Here is a 23,061-nt window from a genome sequence, read left to right as displayed (position 1 = left end):
AGGTTTTTTTTTTTTTTTTTTGGATTTGGGGGAAAGGAAATTCGAGTCTTGCTTTTTAAGCAAGAAAATCATGCACAAACTAATGAATCAAATGCTCGAGTGCTCATATCAATTTTATTTCCTTATAATTATTTTCAAAAATATTCTCATATGTAATACTTTTGTTTAATCATCTACTCATTTTACAAAATTCGCATATTATAAATAGTTTATACCATATAACATATGTAAGATTTGTTCATTTTTTTTCTTCTTTCTTTCTTTCACAACAAAAATAAAATAAATGTTTTAATAAACTGAATCCATCAAAAAAAATTCGACGAAATGATTCATGACTTACAGATAAAGTTCATGTAAATATTGTATAACATATAACATATGTAAGATTTGGTTTTTTGTTTCTTTCTTCCTTTCTCATGCTTATGTAAGATTCACGAGACATTTCCCTGTTAAAAATAAAGAAAAACAGCCTGTAAGATTCAGATTACTCTTTAGACATAGGTAAGATTTGCTTACATATGTAACATATGTAGGGTTTGAGGCTTTCCCTAATAACATATCTTTTATTCTATTTTATTTTATTTTTCGATATATATATCAAGATGTCTTTTGGATGGGAGATTAATGATACATATAATGTTCTGTTTATGTTATTTTCAATTGGTGTAATTCTCTGTTGATGTTTGATTCATGAAATTTTGAATATATCCTAAAAATTAAAAAGAAATTAAACAATTAGGATCTATTAAAATTATTTACAAAAAAAAAATATGGAATCAAAGGATTTCTTTTTTGATATACTAATTAAATGTATTAACTTTGTCTGATTTTGGACAAGGAAGTATATATGTAGCTAAGCAAGGAGTAGGGTTAATCTTATTAATTTCAATATCATTGCATCATTGGAAGCAATCAAACAATTTTATATGGTTTTAATTTTTCATTTTAAGATTTAACACTTGTAAAGTTTTTTTCTATCTCAAGATACAATGTTTTATTTTTATCAATTAAGGCTCCCAATTTCTTTTTATTTTGATTAATCAGGGAAAATTAATGAAGGCACAAAAAATGCAGAATGAAAAATATTTTTTTTATAAATGTATTTACCTAGAAAATGACTAAATCTATCTAACTAAAAAAAATGATAATTTTTGTTGATTTTATTTGTTGTTCATCTTGTGTGAGGTTAGTTTTTATCTTGATATCTATTTTCCTTGATCAATTTTTTTAATTAATTATGATTAAAAAAATAAATTAACTAAACTAAAACATTACATTTTCGAATCAAAATTTCAAATATTATTAGATTTTAAAATAAGTATTTAATTATTTTAGATTAAAAGTTTGGACCTAAATAACAAAATATATTAGTGTATTGATCTTAGAAATAAAAATTACTGGTAAATTTATATTTTAGAAATTTCTTCATGAGTGATTTCGCATGTTTGAAGGATTTGATTAATCATTTGTTCTTTTATGGCGGGGGGATTGCTTATTGATTCATGTGCTTTGTCTTGACTTTTGCAATTGAATAGGTGTTGGGTGTTGCTGTCAAATCTTGATGACTGCAACTTTTTCTTTCAAACCAAATGCCTACATATGTAGGGAAATTAATAAAAACTCCAACAAAAAGAAGTGGGTTATTGACAATGAAATGTTTCTCATGGTGGCTACAGGGATTTATAAGAACAATGGATATCTAGTGGTTATAGCCAATGGAGGCTTGAATCAAAGACGACTTGCTGTGAGTAATTTCAATTTGTAGCTAGCAGTACTTTGGGGCATATTAATTACTTTTCTTTGGATTGATATTTACAGATTGCTGATATGGTCGTGATTGCAAGATATATTAATATCACGCTTATTGTTCCTTTATTCGATAATGAAACTTATTGGAACGATAAAAGGTTGGTCAAATATAAGTTTTTCTCTCTTTAATATCTAACAATATTTAGTCCTAATCTTGTGAGATGAATAATGATTGAGAATTATTGAATTGTTAAACCCGATCAAGTGAAGATTCAATAATTGCATATAAATGATCAAAGATTACGATAGTTCTTCATCACGCATAACAAAAGATCTTTTTTTTTTTCAATTTATAAAATTTATCTTGCCATTCTTAAACTTGGTACATGAAATTTAGAATTAAATCTTTAAATTTTAATTATTGAAATCTATATTCTAGTCCAATTATAATAATTACTTCATAACATCCTAATCCCCTATTTCTCTTCAAAATGCCATGCGCCAAGGGAAACCTAGTACATTGTCGTGCATAATCCCAAGGGTTTGGATTATATTAATCATCTTAAAAATGTGACTTTTAATTTGTTTAGCAGTTGATAATTAGCTAGTTAACAAGCATTTTTTCTTGATGTGGCAGCACATTTGCAGATATATATGACCTGAATCATTTTATTACATCTCTAAGGGATGAAGTTCGTATTGTGGAAGAGCTTCCTCCAGAGCTAAAGAGAAGAGAGGAATCAGAGTCAATTTATTCCATGGTTCCCATAAGTTTTGCTAGCTTGACATATTACTATCAAAAGGTTGGCTCCCCTCTTATTTGTATCAAGCTGCTTCTTCTTCTTCTGACGGCAAATATTTTCTTTTTCAGGTTATTCCTCGAATACAAAAGCGTGGGGTCTTGCATTTCTCTCTAACTGACGCAAGGCTAGCCAACAATGGGCTACCAGATGAGGTCCAAAAGCTTCGCTGCAGAGTAAACTATGAAGCATTGAAATTCACTCAGCCAATTGAGGAAACAGGTAGAAAAATTGTTAGTCTCCTCAGGCAAAGGGGACCTTTCTTGGTTCTTCATCTTAGATATGAAAAAGACATGGTTGCATTTACTGGTTGTGTTCAAGGTTTAACTAAAGAAGAGATCAAAGAGGTTACAGAAATGAGGTGAGAATTAATCTAATCCTATCTTTAATTTGTTTTTTAAACTGAATAGGTATTAGAATACAGCTTGATATTGTGACTGTGATTGAAATAATTTGGCAGGTCTTTAGATACTTTTATAATTGATAATGCAGTTATCATAATGAAATTTGATGATTGCGATTAAAAGCACTCTAATCTCAATACCAAACAAGCTCTAAAGCCAAATGTGAAAACTTTGGATTAATCAGGTACTCCTATGAAGGGTGGAAGCATAAACCGATAGATGCTAAAAGGAGGAGAGAACATGGTTCTTGCCCATTGACTCCCGAGGAAACTGCTCTTATATTGCAAGCATTGGGTATTGATAGGAATACCACAATCTACATAGCTGCCGGAAAAATATACAATGAAGAAAAGAGAATGGCAAACCTAGCAATGGCCTTTCCAAATCTGGTCAGTTGAATGAAAATTTTGTAGTATATTTCAACAAGTTAGCTTTAATTATCGACTGATAATTAATTCACACAGGTTGCTTTCTTGATGTGGAATGTGAAATAGGTCAGGAAAGAGCTTGTATTAGAACCCTCGGATCTTAGGCCCTTCCTCAATCATGCAGATCAGATGGCAGCACTGGATTATATTGTTGCAATAGAAAGTAATATTTTCATTCCTACCTTTGGAGGAAACATGGCCAAAGCTGTTGAAGGCCATCGTAGGTACCTATTGTAGTGTTTTTAACCAAGATGATGGTTGGGGTTTACTCATTCAAACCCATTGACATTAATTGATCATTTGACATGAATATTATTGACATTCAACTCGTTTTTTTTTTTTTTTTTTTCAGATACATGGGATTCAAAAGAACAGTTGTTCTTAACAGAGCGTTTCTAGTCAGGCTGATCGATGACTACAAGAAAGGAAGGTTGAGCTGGGATGAATTTGCTCTACTAGTGAAGAGATCTCATGAACATCGTACTGGGAAACCAGCCAGAAGAAGGGAGATTCCTGATCATCCCAGACTTGAAGATTTCTTCTATTCTAATCCACAAGAATGTCTCTCATCAATTTCTTGATCAACCACCGATTAGTCCTACATATATACTTTTACCATAGCTTTCATTTTTGTGTGTTTGATTTCATTGTTTATTTGGATATCAAATATCTATAAATGTAGCCATACTTCAAAATTCAAATTAAATGTGTGAATATTCCCATAAATAAGTTGATATATAAATATAAATATATATATATATATTTATATAATGTAGATCATAAAAACCTGATAGAATTTGAAAAAAGTATCCTAAAAATGTTAAAATTTGTGAGATATGCATCATATAAAAAACTAAAAGAGTTTCTTGTAAACTCAGACTGTATATTAACTTTGAAAAACGTTGTAACTGTATTGTTAATAATAAAAACCTGATCATCTTTTTGCTTAGGGGCAAGCAATTATTTAGTTCCTCTTGTTTTCAGGTGTAGGATTTGTGGATTCATGTTGTTCACCGCCAATGACTTTTTGTGGGGTCTCTTTAATTAGTGTACAGTTATCCAATACCCGGACCTTGACAATGTGTCATAAAAAAAATCTATTGTAGCAAGTAAGAGACTTAAAATGGCATATGGATCATTGAGGTTAATAAAATCGTTTTATTAAAAAAAAAGTAATAAATCTCATAGCACCGGCTGTTTGAGTTGGTGATAAACAATTGCTTATTTTTGAAGATACCTAGATAAAATTGAAACATCACAGAAGATTAATATAACTCCTGCATAAGGATGACATGCATAAATCAAGAAATGATTCAAATTTTTTCTACAATTGAGCCAAAAAAGTTTAGAAAATTAAACTATTGCCCAAACTTAAACTGAATTGAGTTTGTTTATTTATTAATTGTTTCTTTTGGTGGAGAGGAAGCCATTCCTTTTAAAAAAATGGATTCATGACAGAGAAATCATGTAACACCATATGAGTCATTAGCCTGACAAATTGAGATGTAAGAAGGGAAATTAAAGATTGTCAAATGAGGAATTAACCACCCCTTGAAATCTCATAATCCAAGGGGAACTGCTCTTACCATGAATTCGGTTAACACTAGGACCCCAAAAAACCAGAACCGTAGATAGCATATACAATAACCAAATGAAACTGAAAGAAAACAGAAAGAAAGAACAGGATGGACAACCGAGTAAGAATGAAGTTTCAGGAAACGCCAATGCCGGTCTTATTTCTTCAGCCGCCTTTTAGCATGATCAGATTCCTCTCCACTGCCCACATCTCTAAGACGTGTCATTGCCTGATTGGGGGAATTCTGTGGATCCTGTACAATTATTGTAGCCAAAATAAGAGCCGCAACAACTTTATACAAGAACATGGAACAATAAAATCCGACAACAGGATCGACAAACAAGAGCATTCCAAGATGTTGATAATGTAAAGCAATAATATTGTTGTCCACATGTAAAATTTTTCTCCTTCGGACAATACTGTAGGTCCTATCTATTTATATCAAGTTTGAAGGCCAAGCTGGATCGAATAATACATTATCAAGGTATTTCAGTCCAACAAATACTGACAAATAAAATTAATTTGATAAAACTAAGGTTCTTTTGATGCTTTTTCTCATGTTTTCGCAATTAGAATAAGCCATTAGAATACACAATTGTTAACTTCTTTTATTCTTATTTTAAACAATGAATATGAAGAAAAAGATACCTAAAAATCAAAGGGAGGTTCGAAAGGAGGGCTAAGAGGGTGCAATCGTCGGTATAAAATCTGTTCCTTTCACCAAGAGATATAAAGAATACAATAATTAATATTTGTCCCAACCCCATGAAAACAATTACTATGATTAAAAATTATTGTTTATCATATGATTTTAATGGGAAAAAAATATTAAACTAATAAAGAATGATCATGGTGGTGATTTGACAAGAAATAATTTCCTTTTTAATGAAAGAGTAAGTTTTTTTTTATATATATATACATAAATTTTATTTGCTAAATGCCAAAGTCAAATTGACTTGGGCTTTATGATTACATAAGAAAATAACATGAAAAAATGGTAAATACCACCCCAAATCCTAAAGACATTCAAATTAGGGATATTGAATGTCAAGAACTACAAAACTCAATTTACGCTCAACCCCTTGACTGATACACAAAATCGTGATATAAATTCCCGACCAACCTGTCCAGGCTTAATCACGTCCCAAGACAAATTGAGTTGTGTCCGAGACACTTGCTGTCCAACTGTAAACTCAAACCACTTGCTATCCGACTAAAGATAGATCCTTTAAAAATCCAAAAGCAATGTACATCAGATTCCCACTAGTAAAGAAATTATTTTTAACTAAACTACACAGCCGTATTCAGCCCAAACACTCCTCCAGCAACCTTATTGTTTTAAACTCAATCACATAAAGATCAAATTTAGATCAACTACTATATTCCTTAAGAAAAGATTAACTTCCACACAAACACAAACTTCTCAACTCAATTGACACCTTACTAACCGAATATACACAACAATCTGTCTGTCCTATTAATCCCAGCTTTAGCTAACAAATCAGCCTCTTCATTAGCTTCTCTGAGCACATGTGTTACCTTGCACTGAATTGTTAATCCCTTCAGTTGTTCGATTTGCACTAATAAAACTCTTAATCTCCAAGGTGCATTCTGTGACTTATTGAACCATATCACGGCATTACAAGAATCACTCTCGATGCATAACCTTGCATAACCACACATATTGGCACTAGAAAATATCAACAAAACCTCTTTTAATGCCATAATTTCTGCAAGATTAAAATCCCTCTTACCAATAGATTTTGAAAAAACCAGCCATATTGTACCATGATGATCTCTCAAAATTCCACCAATTCCTGCTTCACTAGAACTCCCCGAAGCAGCTCCATTTATATTAAATTTCAATTATCCCTCCTCTAAAGGAGTCCATGCAATAGGACCATGCACCAGCACTGCCACCTTCTTCTGAATCATCTTAACCATATTCGGCCATCGAAAAGTCTCTTCTGTTTGCTCTTTTAACTCAGGCCATCTAGCCTTCAACCAAACTCTTCTTTTGATTTTGTGGAGAATGTTATGGATCAATGTATATACCACAAGGTTAGCGGGAGTAAATCATCTTTTTGGTTTTATATGTGGATGATATTTTACTCGCAACTAATGATTTGGGGTTGTTGCATGAGGTGAAACAATTTCTCTGTGAACATTTTGCTATGAAAGATATGGATGAGGCATTTTATGTCATTGGCATTAAGATTCATAGAGACAGATCTAAAGGTCCTTTGGGATTGTCTCAAGAAGCCTATATTAATAAAGTTCTTGAAAGATTTCAGATGTAAGATTGTTCAAGCAATGTTGCACCTATTGTGAAAGGTTATAGGTTCAGTTTGAGCCATTGTCCTAAAAATGATCTTGAGAGGGAAAGGATGAAAAATATTCCATATGCTTCAACTGTTGGAAGCTTAATGTATGCTCAGGTTTGTGCAAGACCAAACATTGCATTTATAGTTTCAATGTCGGGAAGATATAAAAGTAACTCGAGTTTAGACCATTGGAAAGCTGCAAATAAGGTTTTGAGGGACATTCAAAGAACTAAAGATTCCATGCTTACATATAAAAGATCCGACAATTTGGAGGTAGTTGGATACTCAAATTTAGATTTTGCTGGTTGTGTTTACTCATCTAAATCTACATCTAGATATATCTTCATATTTGCTGGAAGAGCTATATCTTGGAGAGGTGCAAAGCAATCTCTAATTGCTACTTTTACCATGGAAGCAGAGTTTGTTTCTTGCTTTGAGGCTACATCACAAGGTATTTGGTTAAAACGTTTCATATATGGGCTTCAAGTTGTTAAGTTTATCTCAAAGCCATTGAAATTGGATTGTGACAATTCATCAGTTGTGTTCTTTGCTAAGTAATAAGAGTAGAAGTCAAAGTAAACACATCGACACTAAATACTTAGCTGTAAGAGAGCACATAAAAGCAAATAAAGTACTCATTGAACACATTCACACTGAGCTAATGATGGTGGATTCTCTAACAAAAGGCATGACACCAAAGTTGTTTAAGAATCATGTTTCACAAATGGGACTTAGTTCTATCTTGTCACATACCGTTTGAATTAAGATGCTAGCATATTTTATTGAGAAACTCTTAATTTTAATTGTTTTCTCTTTTTGAATTGTATACAGTTATTATGAGAATAACAGTTGTCTTTTGAGAACTTGGAATAAACATTTGAGGTGTTGCGAAAAGGATTTTTGCATTGTAATACATGGAAGGTAATAGTTGTTTTTAGAGGACTTACTACCATGATTCGTGCAATTTATTCCTTTTGTTTTAAGCATTTGGCTAATTAAACTAATATATTATGTAGATATTAAAATAACAAATGTTTGGACCAAGTGGGAGAATGTTGGAATTTTAAATTTAATTAAGTCTAAAATTCAAGTGTGGTCTTTATCACGTACTTGTTATTATCTACCCAATATTTATCTCTCACATTTAGTAAATGATAATATTAGTTTAAGTGGTTTATATAAAATATATTTCAAATTTTAGATAAAGAATTCCTTAGAGTTGGAGAGAGATGAGATTTTCTTTATGAGAGGAAGTCTATAATGGGTTCATGACACAAGCAATTCATTAACCCTGTATCCATTTATAGATTATTTTGATTATATATAGATTATTTTGATTGGCAAAATTTGACGAAGTTAAAGAAAATTGCAATAAATCAATGGGTTATTATCAAAATTTAGGGAAAAAAAAAAACATGGCAAGATAAACATGGTGGAGTAAGATGGGTATCATTTTTTTTTTTTGACAAAGCTCATGTGCACCCACAACCAACCTACGTACTGCCAGGGGCGAAGCGTCCCATTGCCTTGGGCCCTCAAAATTTTTAAAATATTTTATATATTATATATATTTTTACTAAATCTTTTAAAATAATTTTTATTAAATAAATAATACAATTAAAAAATAATAAATTGACTTTATCATGGATACTACGATCTTCCAAAAATTATAAAATATTTTATTTACTATATATTCCTCTGACCATTTAATGAAATTGGAGTCAGTAAGTATATTGTTAGTTATAAATTTTTACCCAATATGTTAAACTTATCAAATTTAAAAAAATAAAAATGAGTTTATTAATTTAAACCTACTAAATTTTAATATAAATCTAAATCTATCATAACAAATTATATTTTAACAATCTAGTTCAATAGATAACATATTATATCTCAACAATACAACTAAATAGCTCAATATATTAATTAACAATTCAAGAAGTAAATAGAAAATAAGATAGAGAGTTTTTTCAAAAAGTTACACATTTCGTGTATAATATATAAAATAAAAAAATAATTTATTTTGAATTTAAAAAAATTATTTTTTTTCACTCTTGCATGTAAAAAATAAAAAAAAAACTCTTATAGTTTCATTCAGTTATTATATATATATATATATATATATATATGATTAAGTCATTATTATTAATATTTTTTTTAATTCAATATCTTATAAAATTTATTTACCCTTTTTTTCTGTTTACCTTTCCTTTAAAAAAGCTGTAGCTCCGTACCTGCGGACTGCTACAACAAGGAAAACTGTCTGCCAAAGCAATAATGCACATTGAATACATGGTAAGTGCTGATAAAGACAAGAGAGACACGCTAACATGAGTTTTGCATGCACCAACACTGACAAAAATCGAAACATAGCCTCGTAGGTTCCGTGACCTACATGGTTTAGGAAGTAGCATGAAGCAACTCATTCCGTACTTATAAATTGCCATTCAAATACACCTATATATCCCTAGCAAGATTCCAATCAACCCCACACTAGTTTCCCGTCCCTTGTTTCATAATACATAGTTTTTCTCTCTTAACTATTTTATATTATACTGTGATTTAAATATCGATAAAATTTGGTATTATATAATATTTAGATCGAACATATTGATAATTTTATAAGAAAATATAAGTGTTTTTGTTTGTACGAAGGTGGATCAACGTATCAAGATTAATTCTGATTATGAAGATTCTAAATCTGTCGTGAAAGAGGTGAAGGGAAAGCACAGTGAAGTAGAGGTGATGAACTGTAAAGGTATTAGAGGGATCAAAGCTAGAAAGCTAGAGACCATGGCTGCCTCACAGTCGCAGCCTCCTGCAATCAAGTTCTGGGCAGCTGCGGCCTTGGTCTTGGTAACCCTGCTGTGGGTTTGCGTATTGCAGCTGGCAACGGTACTCAACGAGGAAAATACAGTGTCATCTTCGTTCTATAATCCCTTATCGTCACCAGAAAGTGAGTGTTGATTTTTTTTTTTCTTTGGAAAGGTATGATTTCATGTTGATTGGATAGTATGTGCCAAAGAATGACTATTTTTCATTTGTTTAGATCGTATCTACCTTAATTCTTTGGGTGATTCTTGCATTAGTATTAGAGTTTTATAATTCTCGATATAAACTAAGCTTAATATTTCTTAATTTCTCCAAAAAATAAAATAAGAATCTTTCTATTAGTAATGAGATAAAAAAAAAGAAAGGTGCTTGGCATTATGATATTATATAGGAATCTCATTTCCCAAATCATAAAATTGATACGATTTCATTATTGATATAATAATAAGAAAAAAATTAATGATTTTATCATAAATTTGATATAACAATGAGAATTTTTTAAAAAAAAAAAGTCATATCAATTTTATTTCCTTATAATTATTTTCAAAAATATTCTCATATGTTAATACTTCTATTTAATCATCTACTCATTTTACAAAATTCCCATATTATAAATAGTTTACACAGCATAACATATGTAAGATTCGTTTATTTTTTTTTTTTGTCTTCTTTCTCCTTTCACTACAAAAATAAAATAAATTTTTTAATAAACTGAAATCCATCAAAAAAAATTCGATGAAATATTCATCAAAGATTCATGATATAGAGATAAAGTCCATGTAAATATTATATAACATATAACATATGTAAGATTTGTTTTTCTATATTTCTTTCTTCCTTTCTCATACTTATGGAGATGAAGTTCATGTTACCATCAAAGATTCACGAGACATTTCCCTGTTAAAAATAAAGAAAAACAGCCTGTAAGATTCAGATTACTCTTTAGACATAGGTAAGATTTGCTTACATATGTAACATATGTAGGGTTTGAGGCTTTCCCTAATAACATATCTTTTATTCTATTTTATTTTATTTTTCGATATATATATCAAGATGTCTTTTGATGGGAGATTAATAATACATATAATGTTCTGTTTATGTTATTTTCAATTGGTGTAATTCTCTGTTGATGTTTGATTCATGAAATCTTGAATACATCCTAAAGATTAAAAAGAAATTAAACAATTAGGATCTATTAAAATTATTTACAAAAAAAAAATATGGAATCAAAGGATTTCTTTTTTGATATACTAATTAAATGTATTAACTTTTTTTCTGATATTGGACAAAGAAGTATATATGTAGCTAAGCAAGGAGAAGGGTTAATCTTATTAATTTCAATATCATTGCATCATTGTAAGCAATCAAACAATTTTATATGGTTTTAATTTTTCATTTTAAGATTTAAAACTTTTAAAGTTTTTTTCCATCTCAAGATACAATGTTTTATTTTTATCAATTAAGGATTCCAATATCTTTTTATTTTGATTAATCGAGCAAAATTAATGAAGGCACAAAAAATGCAGAATGAAAAATATTTTTTTAATAAATTTATTTACCTAGAAAATGACTAAATCTATCTAACTAAAAAAAATGATAATTTTTGTTGATTTTATTTGTTGTTCATCTTGTGTGAGGTTAGTTTTTATCTTGATATCTATTTTCCTTGATCAATTTTTTTAATTAATTATGATTAAAAAAATAAATTAACTAAACTAAAACATTACATCTTCGCATCAAAATTTTCAAATATTATTAGATTTTAAAATAAGTATTTAATTGTTTTATATTAAAAGTTTGGACCTAAATAACAAAATATATTAGTATATTGGTCTTAGAAATAAAAATTACTAGTAAATTTATATTTTAGAAATTTCTTCATGAATGATTTCGCATGTTTGAAGGATTTGATTAATCATTTGTTCTTTTATGGCGGGGGGATTGCTTATTGATTCATGTGCTTTGTCTTGGCTTTTGCAAATGAATAGGTGTTGGGTGTTGCTGTCAAATCTTCATGACAGCAACTTTTTCTTTCAAACCAAATGCCTACATTATGTAGGGAAATTAATAAAAACTCCAACAAAAAAAAGGTGGGTTATTGACAATGTAATGTTTCTCATGCGTGGTGGCTACAGGGATTTATAAGAACAATGGATATCTGGTGGTTATAGCCAATGGAGGGTTGAATCAAAGACGACTTGCTGTGAGTAATTTCAATTTGTAGCTAGCAGTACTTTGGGGCATATTAATTACTTTTTTTTGTGTTGATATTTACAGATTGCTGATATGGTCGTGATTGCAAGGTATATTAATGTCACGTTTATTGTTCCTCTATTCGATAATGGAACTTATTGGAACGATAAAAGGTTGGTCAAATATAAGTTTTTCTCTCTTTGATATCTAATAATGTTTAGTACTACTCTTGTGAGATAAATAATGATTGAGAATTATTGAATTGTTAAACTTGATCAACTAAAAATTCAATAGTTACATATAAATGATCAAAGATTATGATAGTTATTCATCATGCATAACAAAAGATCATTTTTTTTTCATTTCATAAATTTTATCTTGCCATTCTTAAACTTGGTACTTGAAATCTAGAATTAAATCTTTAAATTTTAATTATTGAAATCTATATTCTAGTCCAATTATAACAATTACTTCATAACATCCTAATCCCCTATTTCTCTTCAAAATGCCATGCACCAAGGGAAACCTAGTACATTGTCTTGCATAATCCCAAGGGTTTGGATTATATTAATCATCTTAAAAATGTGACTTTTAATTTGTTTAGCAGTTGATAATTAGCTAGTTAACAAGCATTTTTTCTTGATATGGCAGCACATTTGCAGATATATATGACCTGAATCATTTTATTACATCTCTAAGGGATGAAGTTCGTATAGTGGAAGAGCTTCCGCCAGAGCTAAAGAGAAGAGAGGAATCAGAGTCAATTTATTCCATGGTTCCCATAAGTTTTGCCAGCTTGACATATTACTATGAAAAGGTTAGCTCCCCTCTTACTTGTATCAAGCTGCTTCTTCTTCTGATGATGATGGCAATTTTTTTTTTTTCAGGTTATTCCTCGAATACAAAAGCGTGGGGTCTTGCATTTCTCTCTAACTGACGCAAGGCTAGCCAACAATGGGCTACCAGATGAGGTCCAAAAGCTTCGCTGCAGAGTAAACTATGAAGCATTGAAATTCACTCAGCCAATTGAGCAAACAGGTAGAAAAATTGTTAGTCTCCTCAGGCAAAGGGGACCTTTCTTGGTTCTTCATCTTAGATATGAAAAAGACATGGTTGCATTTACTGGTTGTGTTCAAGGTTTAACTAAAGAAGAGATCAGAGAGGTTACAGAAATGAGGTGAGAATTAATCTAATCCTATCTTTAATTTGTTTTTTAAACTGAATAGGTATTAGAATACAGCTTGATATTGTGACTGTGATTGAAATAATTTGGCAGGTCTTTAGATACTTTTATAATTGATAATGCAGTTATCATAATGAAATTTGATGATTGCGATTAAAAGCACTCTAATCTCAATACCAAACAAGCTCTAAAGCCAAATGTGAAAACTTTGGATTAATCAGGTACTTCTATGAAGGGTGGAAGCATAAACCGATAGATGCTAAAAGGAGGAGAGAACATGGTTCTTGCCCATTGACTCCCGAGGAAACTGCTCTTATATTGCAAGCATTGGGTATTGATAGGAATACCACAATCTACATAGCTGCCGGAAAAATATACAATGAAGAAAAGAGAATGGCAAACCTAGCAATGGCCTATCCAAATCTGGTCAGTTGAATGAAAATTTTGTAGTATATTTCAACAAGTTAGCTTTAATTATCGACTGATAATTAATTCACGGGCTGATTTTTCTTGATGTGGAATGTGAAATAGGTCAGGAAAGAGCTTGTATTGGAACCCTCGGATCTTAAGCCGTTCCTCAATCATGCAGATCAGATGGCAGCATTGGATTATATTGTTGCAATAGAAAGTAATATTTTCATTCCTACCTTTGGAGGAAACATGGCCAAAGCCGTTGAAGGCCATCGTAGGTACTTATTCTAGTGTTTCTAACCAAGATGATGGTTGGGGTTTACTCATTCAATCCCATTGACATTAATTGATCATTTGACATGAATATTATTGGCATTCAACTCATCTTTTTTTTTTTTTTTGTTTTCTCAGATACATGGGATTCAAGACAACAGTTGTTCTTAACAGAGCGTTTCTAGTCAGGCTGATCGATGACTACAAGAAAGGAAGGCTGAGCTGGGATGAATTTGCTCTACTAGTGAAGAAATCTCATGAACATCGTACTGGGAATCCAGGCAGAAGAAAGGAGATTCCTGATCATCCCAGACTTGAAGATTTCTTCTATTCTAATCCACAAGAATGTCTGCCACCAATTTCCTGATCAACCACCAATAAGTGCTACATACTTATAACCATAGCTTTCATTTTTGTGTGTCTGATTTCATTCTTTATTTGGACATCAAATATCTATAAATGTAGCCATACTTTAAATTAAATGTGAATATACTCATAAATAAGTCTATACATATATATATATATATATATATATATATAATGTAGATCATAAAAACCTGATAAAATTTCAAAAAAGTATCCTGGAAATGATAGAATTTGTGAAATATGTAGCATAGAAAAAGCTAAAAGAGTTTCTTGTAAACTCATAGTCTCAAACTGCATATTAACTTTGAAAAACGTTGCAACTTCATTGTCAGGAATAAAACCTGTAGCACCAGTTGTTTTATTTAGAACAATGAGCTGGTGACAAACAATTGATCTTGTTCTCGGATATATCTTGAATTTAGAACAATGAGTTGGTAATAAATAATTGATCTTGTTTTCAGAGGTATATCTAAGGATTGTAATAGGTATCTTATTACGGGGTACTCGTGGGTACCCGACCCTATTATATAAAGTTAGGATACCCTATAATCGGGTTCATGCATAATTTTACTGCCTGTATTGGATTCGAGTTGAGTTGGGGTATCCAATACCCAAACCTGATTATGTTTTTCTTTTTAATTTCATATAATTAAGAACAAACTCATATTATTAATTAAATTAATTCATAAAACTATAATTATTAATTAACTTATAATATATTTTAATGCATATACTTTACATATTGTGTTAATTTATAAAGCATATAATTACTATTATATATATACTTTTGATATATATACTTTAGATATAAATATATTTACTTTCTATTTTGTGTTAACATTACAAAAATTATAACTTATAAAATTATTAATTCTAATATATACCTTTATGTATATAAACTTATAAAATAATTGTGAGATCAGAATAATTTTGGATCATGGTTATTTTTTTAAATTTCATGGACAAACCCATATAGTTAATTAAACTTGTAATGTTTAAGTTGTTGTTTGAGTATTTATTTTTAATTATTTAAGTTAATATTTGAGATAATTGTTCTTGATTATTTAAATTTAAATTTTATTATTTGTATGTTTTTATAAATTTAATTATTAGTGAATTATATGAAATATGGATGAAAATATTATTATATATAGATACGAGAATGAATTTGAGTTCAGATAATTGGATTTTAATAATTTTTTTACATAATCGAATTTTTAAATGAGTTTGGATAGTTATCAAATAGTGGGTATGTATTACGATTCAGATTAAAGTAATAAATTTAAAAAAGATTAGATTAATTATAGAGTTCATATACTCATTTATTAATCAAGTTCGGGTATCTCAAAATTAATGGGTATCTTTATCATTGACTACCTTAGATATATCGATAAAATTGAAACAACACAAAAAGGATTAACATATTGATCTTGTTTTCGGATATATATCCATAACATTAGAATGACTCAGAAAAAATTAACCTGTGCAAAGATGACACGCATAAATCAAGAAATGCTCCAAATTTTTTCTATGATTGAACAAAAAAAACCAAGCTAGAAAATTAAACCGTTGCCCAAAGTTAACCTGAATTGAGTTCGTTTATTTATTGATGTTTTTTCTTTTGGTGGAAAGGAAAAGATTCTTGTTTTAAAAAAGATTTAAGATAGAAATCATGTAATACCATGTAAGCCATTAGCCTGACAAATTGAGATATAAGAAGGAAATTAAAGATTGTCAAAAACAAATCCACATATTGGGATTGATTGGTGATATAAAAGTTGACAAAAAAGGGACAAATTGATACCTAATCATTGATAGTTTTATTAAATTAGAGCTAAACTGCTTAAGTTATCCGCCCACTGGTAAACCATCACATTTCAACCACCAAAAAAAGGTGCAAGAGAAAAGGAACAATGAGTCTGTTCAGCTGGAAAAAAGGGCATCAAGAGGATTTGCTCTCTCTCTCTCTCTCTCTATATGTATATATTTAAATCAATACGTATGATACACCCATGATACAGGTAATGGTATTGGCATCCCCTGAACAGAAATCCGAGGAATTAAACACCCCTTGAAATCTCATAATCTAAGGGGAACTGCTCTTACCATGAATTCGGTTAACACTAGGACCCCAAAAAACCAGAACCATAGATAGCATATACAATAACCAAATGAAACTGAACAGAGAACAGAAAGAAAGAACAGGATGGATAACCGAGTAAAAATGAAGACTCAGGAAACGCCATTGCCGGTCTTATTTCTTCAGCCGCTTTTTAGCATGATCAGATTCCTCTCCACTGCTCACATCTCTAAGACATGTCATTGCCTGATTGGGGGAATTCTGTGGGTCCTGTACAATTATTGTAGCCAAAATAAGAGCCGCAACAACTTTGTACAAGACCTGGTGTATATTGACTATTTCCACAAAAGTAGCTGTAATGGTCTACCAACAAAAATGGAAAAATAAAACCCTACAACAGGATCCACAAACAAGAGCACACCAAGATCTTTCTTTATCTCAGCCTTACCTTAGCAGATGTTCCTGATGTTAGCCCTCTGTTTGCACGCTTTCCAAGATCAATCTGCACTGAGATGTTGGCCTGTGACAGATCCAAACCTGCGCTCTGAAGTGCTTGCGTCAAAGAGTTCAATAACCTGGTCGACATTAAAATCCAAAAAGATTATCAACTTATAATTCAGCACCCTAATCCTAAATAAAATTTTGCTAAGTCAAAAAGTATTAGACAACGTCTCCATTCCCCATCAAACAACAAAAGCATCCTCAATGGTAAATAAGATATACACAAGAAATGTAACAATTACATCCACAGAGGGGAGGAACAATTCCTCTCATTCCTTCAAAGAGGAATGGATATATGAAAACAAATAGGATAAATTCATGCCTCACTTCTCCCCCTTATTTGTGATTCAAGGATTATGAAACTCTCTAATACAGTCAGTTGCAAACCAGATAACAAGCAAAGACCAACAGAAACATAAACCTTGATGCAAGAACTAAGTATCTTAAACTTATGACCAAAAAATCCAACAACATAAGTGCTTCATAATTTAGAGAAAACAAGAGCAATGATGTAAAAGTTTGCAAGGGGGAATATCCAATCATGAACAGAATATATAAACGAAAGTCGTTAACCAAGTAATTGATGTGCCATACTACTGAATAAGCAAAAGAAGATACACCCACCCCTGAGAGTATACACTGGAGATGCTAATTCTTCCTCCTTCGATAGTCAGATCATCTTGCTGATTCAGTGTATCGCTGTTGATAAGACACTCCGTCGATTGAGCCTCAGAGACTGGTCGCTGAAGGGGACACACAAGCACATTATCAGCTCGGATGGGCAGAGCCATTCCCTTGTTTGCCAACTCGAGTTGCCGATCCATAGCTTTGGATGTAGGATCTCTGATATGATCAGATTCTACAGGATCCTGTGCACTTGTAATCATTGTGGGGGGGATCTTGATGTTATTCTCATCAAACTTCCCAGCAAATGTTGACCCTGGGCCAGAACCATTTTTAATAGCTTGTGGGTGACCAACAAAACTCTGCACACGCCAGTGACTATTTCTCTATTCAAGTAAGGAAGAAGTAAGTTACTAAGAAGTTTAATACCACAAATAAGCACCACGTACAGATGCTTTCTTCAAGACCGAGCAGATTACTACTACAACCAATTAACAAATAATAATACAATTTATTTCATAGTAGGCATATAAGGACTAGCACCATATAGATAGCTAGATACTCTCACACATTAAATTATTGAAATAATTGATATGGATTTTATAATCAGTAATATACAAACAAATAAATCAAGTACATTATGTCCTACTTCAACAAAAAATGCTGCAACACATAAATACAATTGCTTAAGCAATTGTTTGCTCATCCCAAAATTTTACGCATATCGCAGAAACCAGAAATAAGCCCAGCAAAATATCATGTACATCATTAACAAGCCTAATGTAACTCAACTTGCCATCAGAGATAATAATTTAAAAAATTTAAAATCATAAAATACCTAATAGCTTAACAAAGAGGATAGACACTAATCATGCTTTTGTGCTAGCTAATCCATAAACTACAGCAATACGTTTAAATGTGTCAGAAATACAAGTGGCTGAGGCATCTGTATAGACAGTTTGGCAAAGTTTATCAGATATACCAAAGGCTAACATAGAGGTTTTTTCTATTTCAATAGCATCATTGTAACGGATCAATTTATTTCTGGATATATACACACTTCATCATGAACATGTCTTTTAAAACTACAAATGAACTGCTTAAGCCACAAAAATAACATATTACTTAAACCCCATAGGCAGAAAGCATCCAGTATGAATACATACCCATGGCATTAATTTCGTGGGCTCAGAACTCCACCCCTGGTATGAACCCTCATATTTTTGAACCTTCTCCTGTAAAAATTGGACATACTCTATCACCTGCAGAAGAACATAGATTCAATCAACAAATTTGAAGTAGAATTTTCTTAAAAATTAAATACTAGATAGATAAATAATTTATATGAAAATTTTTCATTTCCAGATTCATGACATACCTCTAGTAGGAATGAAGCAGTATCTCTCTTTTGATCAGTGTTCGGTATTAGATCTCTCAATATTTGAAATCTGAAAGCATCAGAAATTTTATCAGTATTACTATTGACAAAGTTAAGCAAGCATCATCTTCTCACAACCTCTCTTGAATTCAGAGAACATCTGCAGGAACTCAACAGCACTTAAATTTTGGTTCCAAGGCCTAATGCAAGCAAAGGAACAAGCAAACATTCTTCAGTCCCCTATTTTATATATGCCACCACAACATGACCAATAACATCTTAACTTCAGGTGCCATTTCAAGTAAACATTTTGAACTAAGCTTAACCATTCTCTTGAACACTTCACCTGCACCTCCAGTTCCTAACACAATTGAATAGCTTTACACAAAAAGAGAAGTCTTCGACTAAAGTTCAGTAGAATCATCATCAATTCACAATACAGTCAGTTAGCTAGACAATCCATTTCCTTTTCAATAGTCATATTTACCCATTAAAAGTAAGCCAAAGCTAATAAAGTTCAAAACTTTATTAGACTCAACCTATCACAAGCCATTACAATCAATGGTTTATGCAATTACCAGAACTCATAACTTGACAATCATATAGAATTGCTTAAAGGGTATGACTAAAAAATTACTAATTTCCAAAAATAATAATAATGATATAATAAGAGATGGACATAGAAACTGGAAGAAAAGAAAAGAAGATACCTTTCATTAATCTTACTCCTCCTCCTCTGCTCCGTGACAGAGTGTTTTGATCGTATAGCGTTAGCCTTATCACTGTTCTTCCCATCTGCTTCCACGCCCCAAGGAAAACAAAAAAAGATAGGGGAAAAATATAACAAACCGAGGAACAAAAAAAAATACCCAGAATTCCAAATTCAACAAAAGAAGAAAAAAAGTACCCTTTAATATCCAATCACGTAGAAATATCATAAGGAAGAAAAGCAAAAGAGGGATCTGGGTTAAAGAGTGGGATCCAATCTAATACTATACCTTTATTGGTGTTGTTGATGTTGTTAGTGGCGTTGACAGACATAGTTTGATTAGAAGAAGGCCCTTGTTTCTTGGAACCAAACTCTTCTTCCTCGTACTCTTCCTCCTCTTGACTTCCCTTTCCCGTTCTCATTTCTTTTCCTTCTCCAGACGTCACAAACAAAAGTATATATATACTATAGAAAGAAACCAACACAGGTAAAGATTCAAAAAAAAAAAGGAGAACTTTTAAGATTGATAGATAAAGGAAGAAAAAAGGTTAGGAATTGGAGAAGAAGTGGGAAGGAAAATATGGAGTTTCCTTGGTTGGTTGGTTCCCGGCGAGAACAGCAGTGTGGTTAAACTAATTTCTGCCTCTTTGGCTGCTTATTTTTTTTTTTTTTTTGTCTGGAGGAAGTGGAGAAAGAGATGAGATGTGGGTGACTTCACCGCTTTCCCGTGAGGTTTACTTAAATATGGCCTTAATTTGTCCTTCACGTTACGTGGGCCCAACAAGCCTGAGAAAAATATAGAAAAATTGTTTTATATATATTAGAAAACAAAAAAAGTATTTTAGTATCACGAATCTGATAAAAATAAAAATATTTGGATATATAAATAAGAGTTTTTTCGATTGAATCGGAATCTTTTGAATTGAAGATATAAACTCATAACAAAATCATAATCAAGATAAACCAATTACATAATTGACGTAAAATAAAATGTTACAAACCTTATATTAATATTACTCTACCTTTCTTCAAATGATTTATTAATTTTAAAAATTATTTTTCATTTTAGTATATTTTATTTATATATTACCAAACTAATGTTCACAATTTTTCTCAAGATCTCATAATTAAATTATTGATTCTAGATTTAATCGAAGCAAAATATCAAATTTCTTTTGTTTATATTTTCTTATTTTAATTGTCTATCTACTAATTAATAGCAAATATAGACAATCCTTTTTTTTTTGTTTAAAACAAAAAACCCTAAAAGAAGAAGTATTAAATTGACCTCACACTAAAACAAAATTAAGAGAAATTATTTTTGAGGGAGAGCATCCTGCCTTCCTTGGCATAGTTTTGTGGAGGAGTGGGCCTTTGTGGGGTTCACGTGACAGAGTAGAATGAGACTCAAACTCACATTGATCACATGGCTACAGCCTTTTATAGTCTTTGGTACAAGCCCAGCTTTTCTTCAATGTATGCTTTGATGTGGCTACATCATTTCCTCCTCTTTCATCTTGCCATTATTTTGCTGCAGCCCATACTACCTTCTCTTTAAGATTGTCTCCTTGTGTTAGAACCCTGAAAATGAAGTTCATTTGACTTCACTGCAACTGTATTTTCAGGCAATTTCACAGTTTAAAGTCTACTAGAATTTCACAAAGATATCGATGAAAAGGCAGGAGGCCTCTAGGATAAGCAAGTGTGTTTTGAGCTGGAGGTAGGGGAACTTCCATCTCTTTTTTACGAATCCGAAGAAGAACAGCGACGCCATGAACAAGAAGGTAATAGGGGGGGGGAGAGATTCTGGCGGACAAGGATGGAAAATGGATCGAAATGTCTGGTAAAAGTAACATGAGTATCTAACATAAAACGAATCCATAATAGATGAAAAGATTCTTATCTTATTTATTTGGTCAGGATGCCCTAACTTAACAGAGAATCAAACACGAACATGGTTAAAATTTTAGAACCGATATCTAACTTACAATCAATATCTTTCATTTTCCACCAGTTCAATAATTTCTTTTTTTTTAGAATATATTGAATAATTTTTCTCCACAGAGATAGCCATGCAGAGATGCATCTATACAGTATTTGTCGTGGCTAAGGAGAAGAGATCAAGTAGAAAACCGGCCAATAGCAGTATTCTAATATTATATATATGTGTGTGTGTGTGTGTTTTCAGTCAATCATTTCATTGCATGCCGTTTTTCTCGTTTATTTTCTGCAGTTCCATGAAAGGTTGACCTTTCAGGAGAAAAAAGACAAGGACGTGATCATATGAAGAAGAAGCTGAAGTAGCCAAACTGCAAGGTTATACATAGGAAAATGGATTTTGGGTATAATCAACTCGATCAAATTGTAAATGAATTGCAATTTTCTTGTCCTTGCTTTTTGGTTTCCTACAACTTTTGCAAATATCCTGTTTATTTATCACAGATTTCACTATCTTCTCTTAATTAATTTGACTTTCTTTACTGATTTTTTGGGCATATAAACAAGCTTCAACAAGCGTTTCCTACGGTCATGTAATGTTATGATAATACCAGAATAAATTCAACAAGAGTTGGTATTTCAATGATTCAATCGATATTTTCTTGCTTGCCAAACAGCATGATGACATAGCAATAGGCTATATATGTATGACCTCAATCAGAAATTCAGATGGAATTTACTATATATAGAGAGGAGAAAATCACTTCATTTAGATTTAAAAAATTGAGTAAATGAACACAGCCTGTACGGTAAGATATATGTTTACGGAATCTGGGAAACAATCTTATTAATTATACTAAATTAATCGCACTTTGTGTGCAGTCGAGAAATGCTTGGCTGCAGCTACCATGGTGGCCTCTGGCCCTGTTGGCGCCGCTGCAACCTTCGTCTTCTTCACATCTTCATCTTCATCAAATACCGGAAGCCATGAAAGGAAGAATATTGATCTCAGGAATGATGAGGCTCGACTTTCTTTCCTGCCCTTCATCTTGCTTAATCAATATCTGTGATAGCTGATACTACCCTGCAAGCAAAGATATGATCGTACGGTTAATGTTCCTGGAGAATTATTCTTGTTTGTGGGTGTCTTTGAATCCATTTTATTGACTCTTATATAGGCAAAACCAGCTTGATGAGCAAGGTAATCAAGCCGAGTTGGTCTTCGGTCTTTGATAAGTAATTTAGATGGAAAGACCCGAGCAAGAGAAAGCACTGAAAGTGAAAGAGACTAA

The 23,061-nt window shown here is 31.5% G+C and overlaps 3 protein-coding genes and 1 long non-coding RNA gene across 6 annotated transcripts in view; 3 read left to right on the top strand and 1 right to left on the bottom strand.

The window, feature by feature from the left end:
* The window catches only part of LOC18610168 (uncharacterized protein At1g04910), a 5,114-nt gene extending 1,007 nt beyond the window's left edge, over positions 1-4,107 (top strand). The window contains exons 2-8 of one of the 2 annotated variants that reach the window (XM_007045680.2): positions 1,677-1,744; positions 1,819-1,907; positions 2,387-2,552; positions 2,621-2,910; positions 3,138-3,342; positions 3,448-3,605; positions 3,734-4,107. In XM_007045680.2, the coding sequence (XP_007045742.2) occupies positions 1,677-1,744; positions 1,819-1,907; positions 2,387-2,552; positions 2,621-2,910; positions 3,138-3,342; positions 3,448-3,605; positions 3,734-3,962 (1,205 nt within the window). In that variant the 3' untranslated portion in view covers positions 3,963-4,107. The remainder of the gene's footprint in view (positions 1-1,676; positions 1,745-1,818; positions 1,908-2,386; positions 2,553-2,620; positions 2,911-3,137; positions 3,343-3,447; positions 3,606-3,733) is intronic. The other variant, XM_018116199.1, reaches the window with a different exon arrangement.
* On the top strand, positions 9,780-14,667 carry LOC18610166 (uncharacterized protein At1g04910). Of its 2 annotated transcripts, none has more exons than XM_007045678.2 (8): positions 9,780-10,237; positions 12,249-12,316; positions 12,391-12,479; positions 12,958-13,123; positions 13,194-13,483; positions 13,711-13,915; positions 14,021-14,178; positions 14,312-14,540. In XM_007045678.2, the coding sequence occupies exons 1-8, from the start codon at positions 10,027-10,029 to the stop codon at positions 14,538-14,540; spliced, it is 1,416 nt and encodes a 471-aa protein (XP_007045740.2). In that variant the 5' UTR covers positions 9,780-10,026. The 2 variants fall into 2 exon arrangements, with proteins under 2 accessions (XP_007045740.2, XP_017971689.1); XM_018116200.1 differs by having other exon boundaries at positions 9,781-10,237; positions 13,006-13,123; positions 14,312-14,667.
* LOC18610165 (transcription factor BIM2) lies at positions 16,337-20,535 on the bottom strand. The gene is made up of 7 exons (XM_007045677.2): positions 20,121-20,535; positions 19,833-19,917; positions 19,123-19,192; positions 18,911-19,006; positions 17,745-18,130; positions 17,068-17,194; positions 16,337-16,889 (listed from the first exon to the last, which is right to left on the bottom strand). Exons 1-7 carry the CDS (start codon positions 20,251-20,253, stop codon positions 16,794-16,796), a joined length of 993 nt encoding a protein of 330 aa, XP_007045739.2. The 5' UTR covers positions 20,254-20,535; the 3' UTR covers positions 16,337-16,793.
* LOC108660755 lies at positions 21,343-22,854 on the top strand. The gene is made up of 2 exons (XR_001926429.1): positions 21,343-21,615; positions 22,065-22,854. It is a non-coding gene; the product is annotated as an uncharacterized LOC108660755 (long non-coding RNA).

Source organism: Theobroma cacao, chromosome 2, assembly GCF_000208745.1.
Source record: "Theobroma cacao cultivar B97-61/B2 chromosome 2, Criollo_cocoa_genome_V2, whole genome shotgun sequence".
Lineage (NCBI taxonomy): Eukaryota > Viridiplantae > Streptophyta > Magnoliopsida > Malvales > Malvaceae > Theobroma > Theobroma cacao.
The sequence above is the reverse complement of the archived record's forward strand: the minus strand, read 5'-3'. Positions and strand labels throughout refer to the sequence as shown.

Bases quoted from the DNA above. Each gene is read 5' to 3' on its own strand.
- LOC18610165 (XM_007045677.2), bottom strand. From the start codon at position 20,253: ATGAGAACGGGAAAGGGAAGTCAAGAGGAGGAAGAGTACGAGGAAGAA. The intron at 19,918-20,120 runs GTATAGTATTAG...GCGTGGAAGCAG, and splicing joins CATCAACAACACCAATAAAG to ATGGGAAGAACAGTGATAAG. The intron at 18,131-18,910 runs GTATGTATTCAT...TTACTTGAATAG, and splicing joins CCACGAAATTAATGCCATGG to AGAAATAGTCACTGGCGTGT.
- LOC18610166 (XM_007045678.2), top strand. From the start codon at position 10,027: ATGAACTGTAAAGGTATTAGAGGGATCAAAGCTAGAAAGCTAGAGACC. The intron at 12,480-12,957 runs GTTGGTCAAATA...TTGATATGGCAG, and splicing joins ACTTATTGGAACGATAAAAG to CACATTTGCAGATATATATG. The intron at 13,124-13,193 runs GTTAGCTCCCCT...TTTTTTTTTCAG, and splicing joins TGACATATTACTATGAAAAG to GTTATTCCTCGAATACAAAA.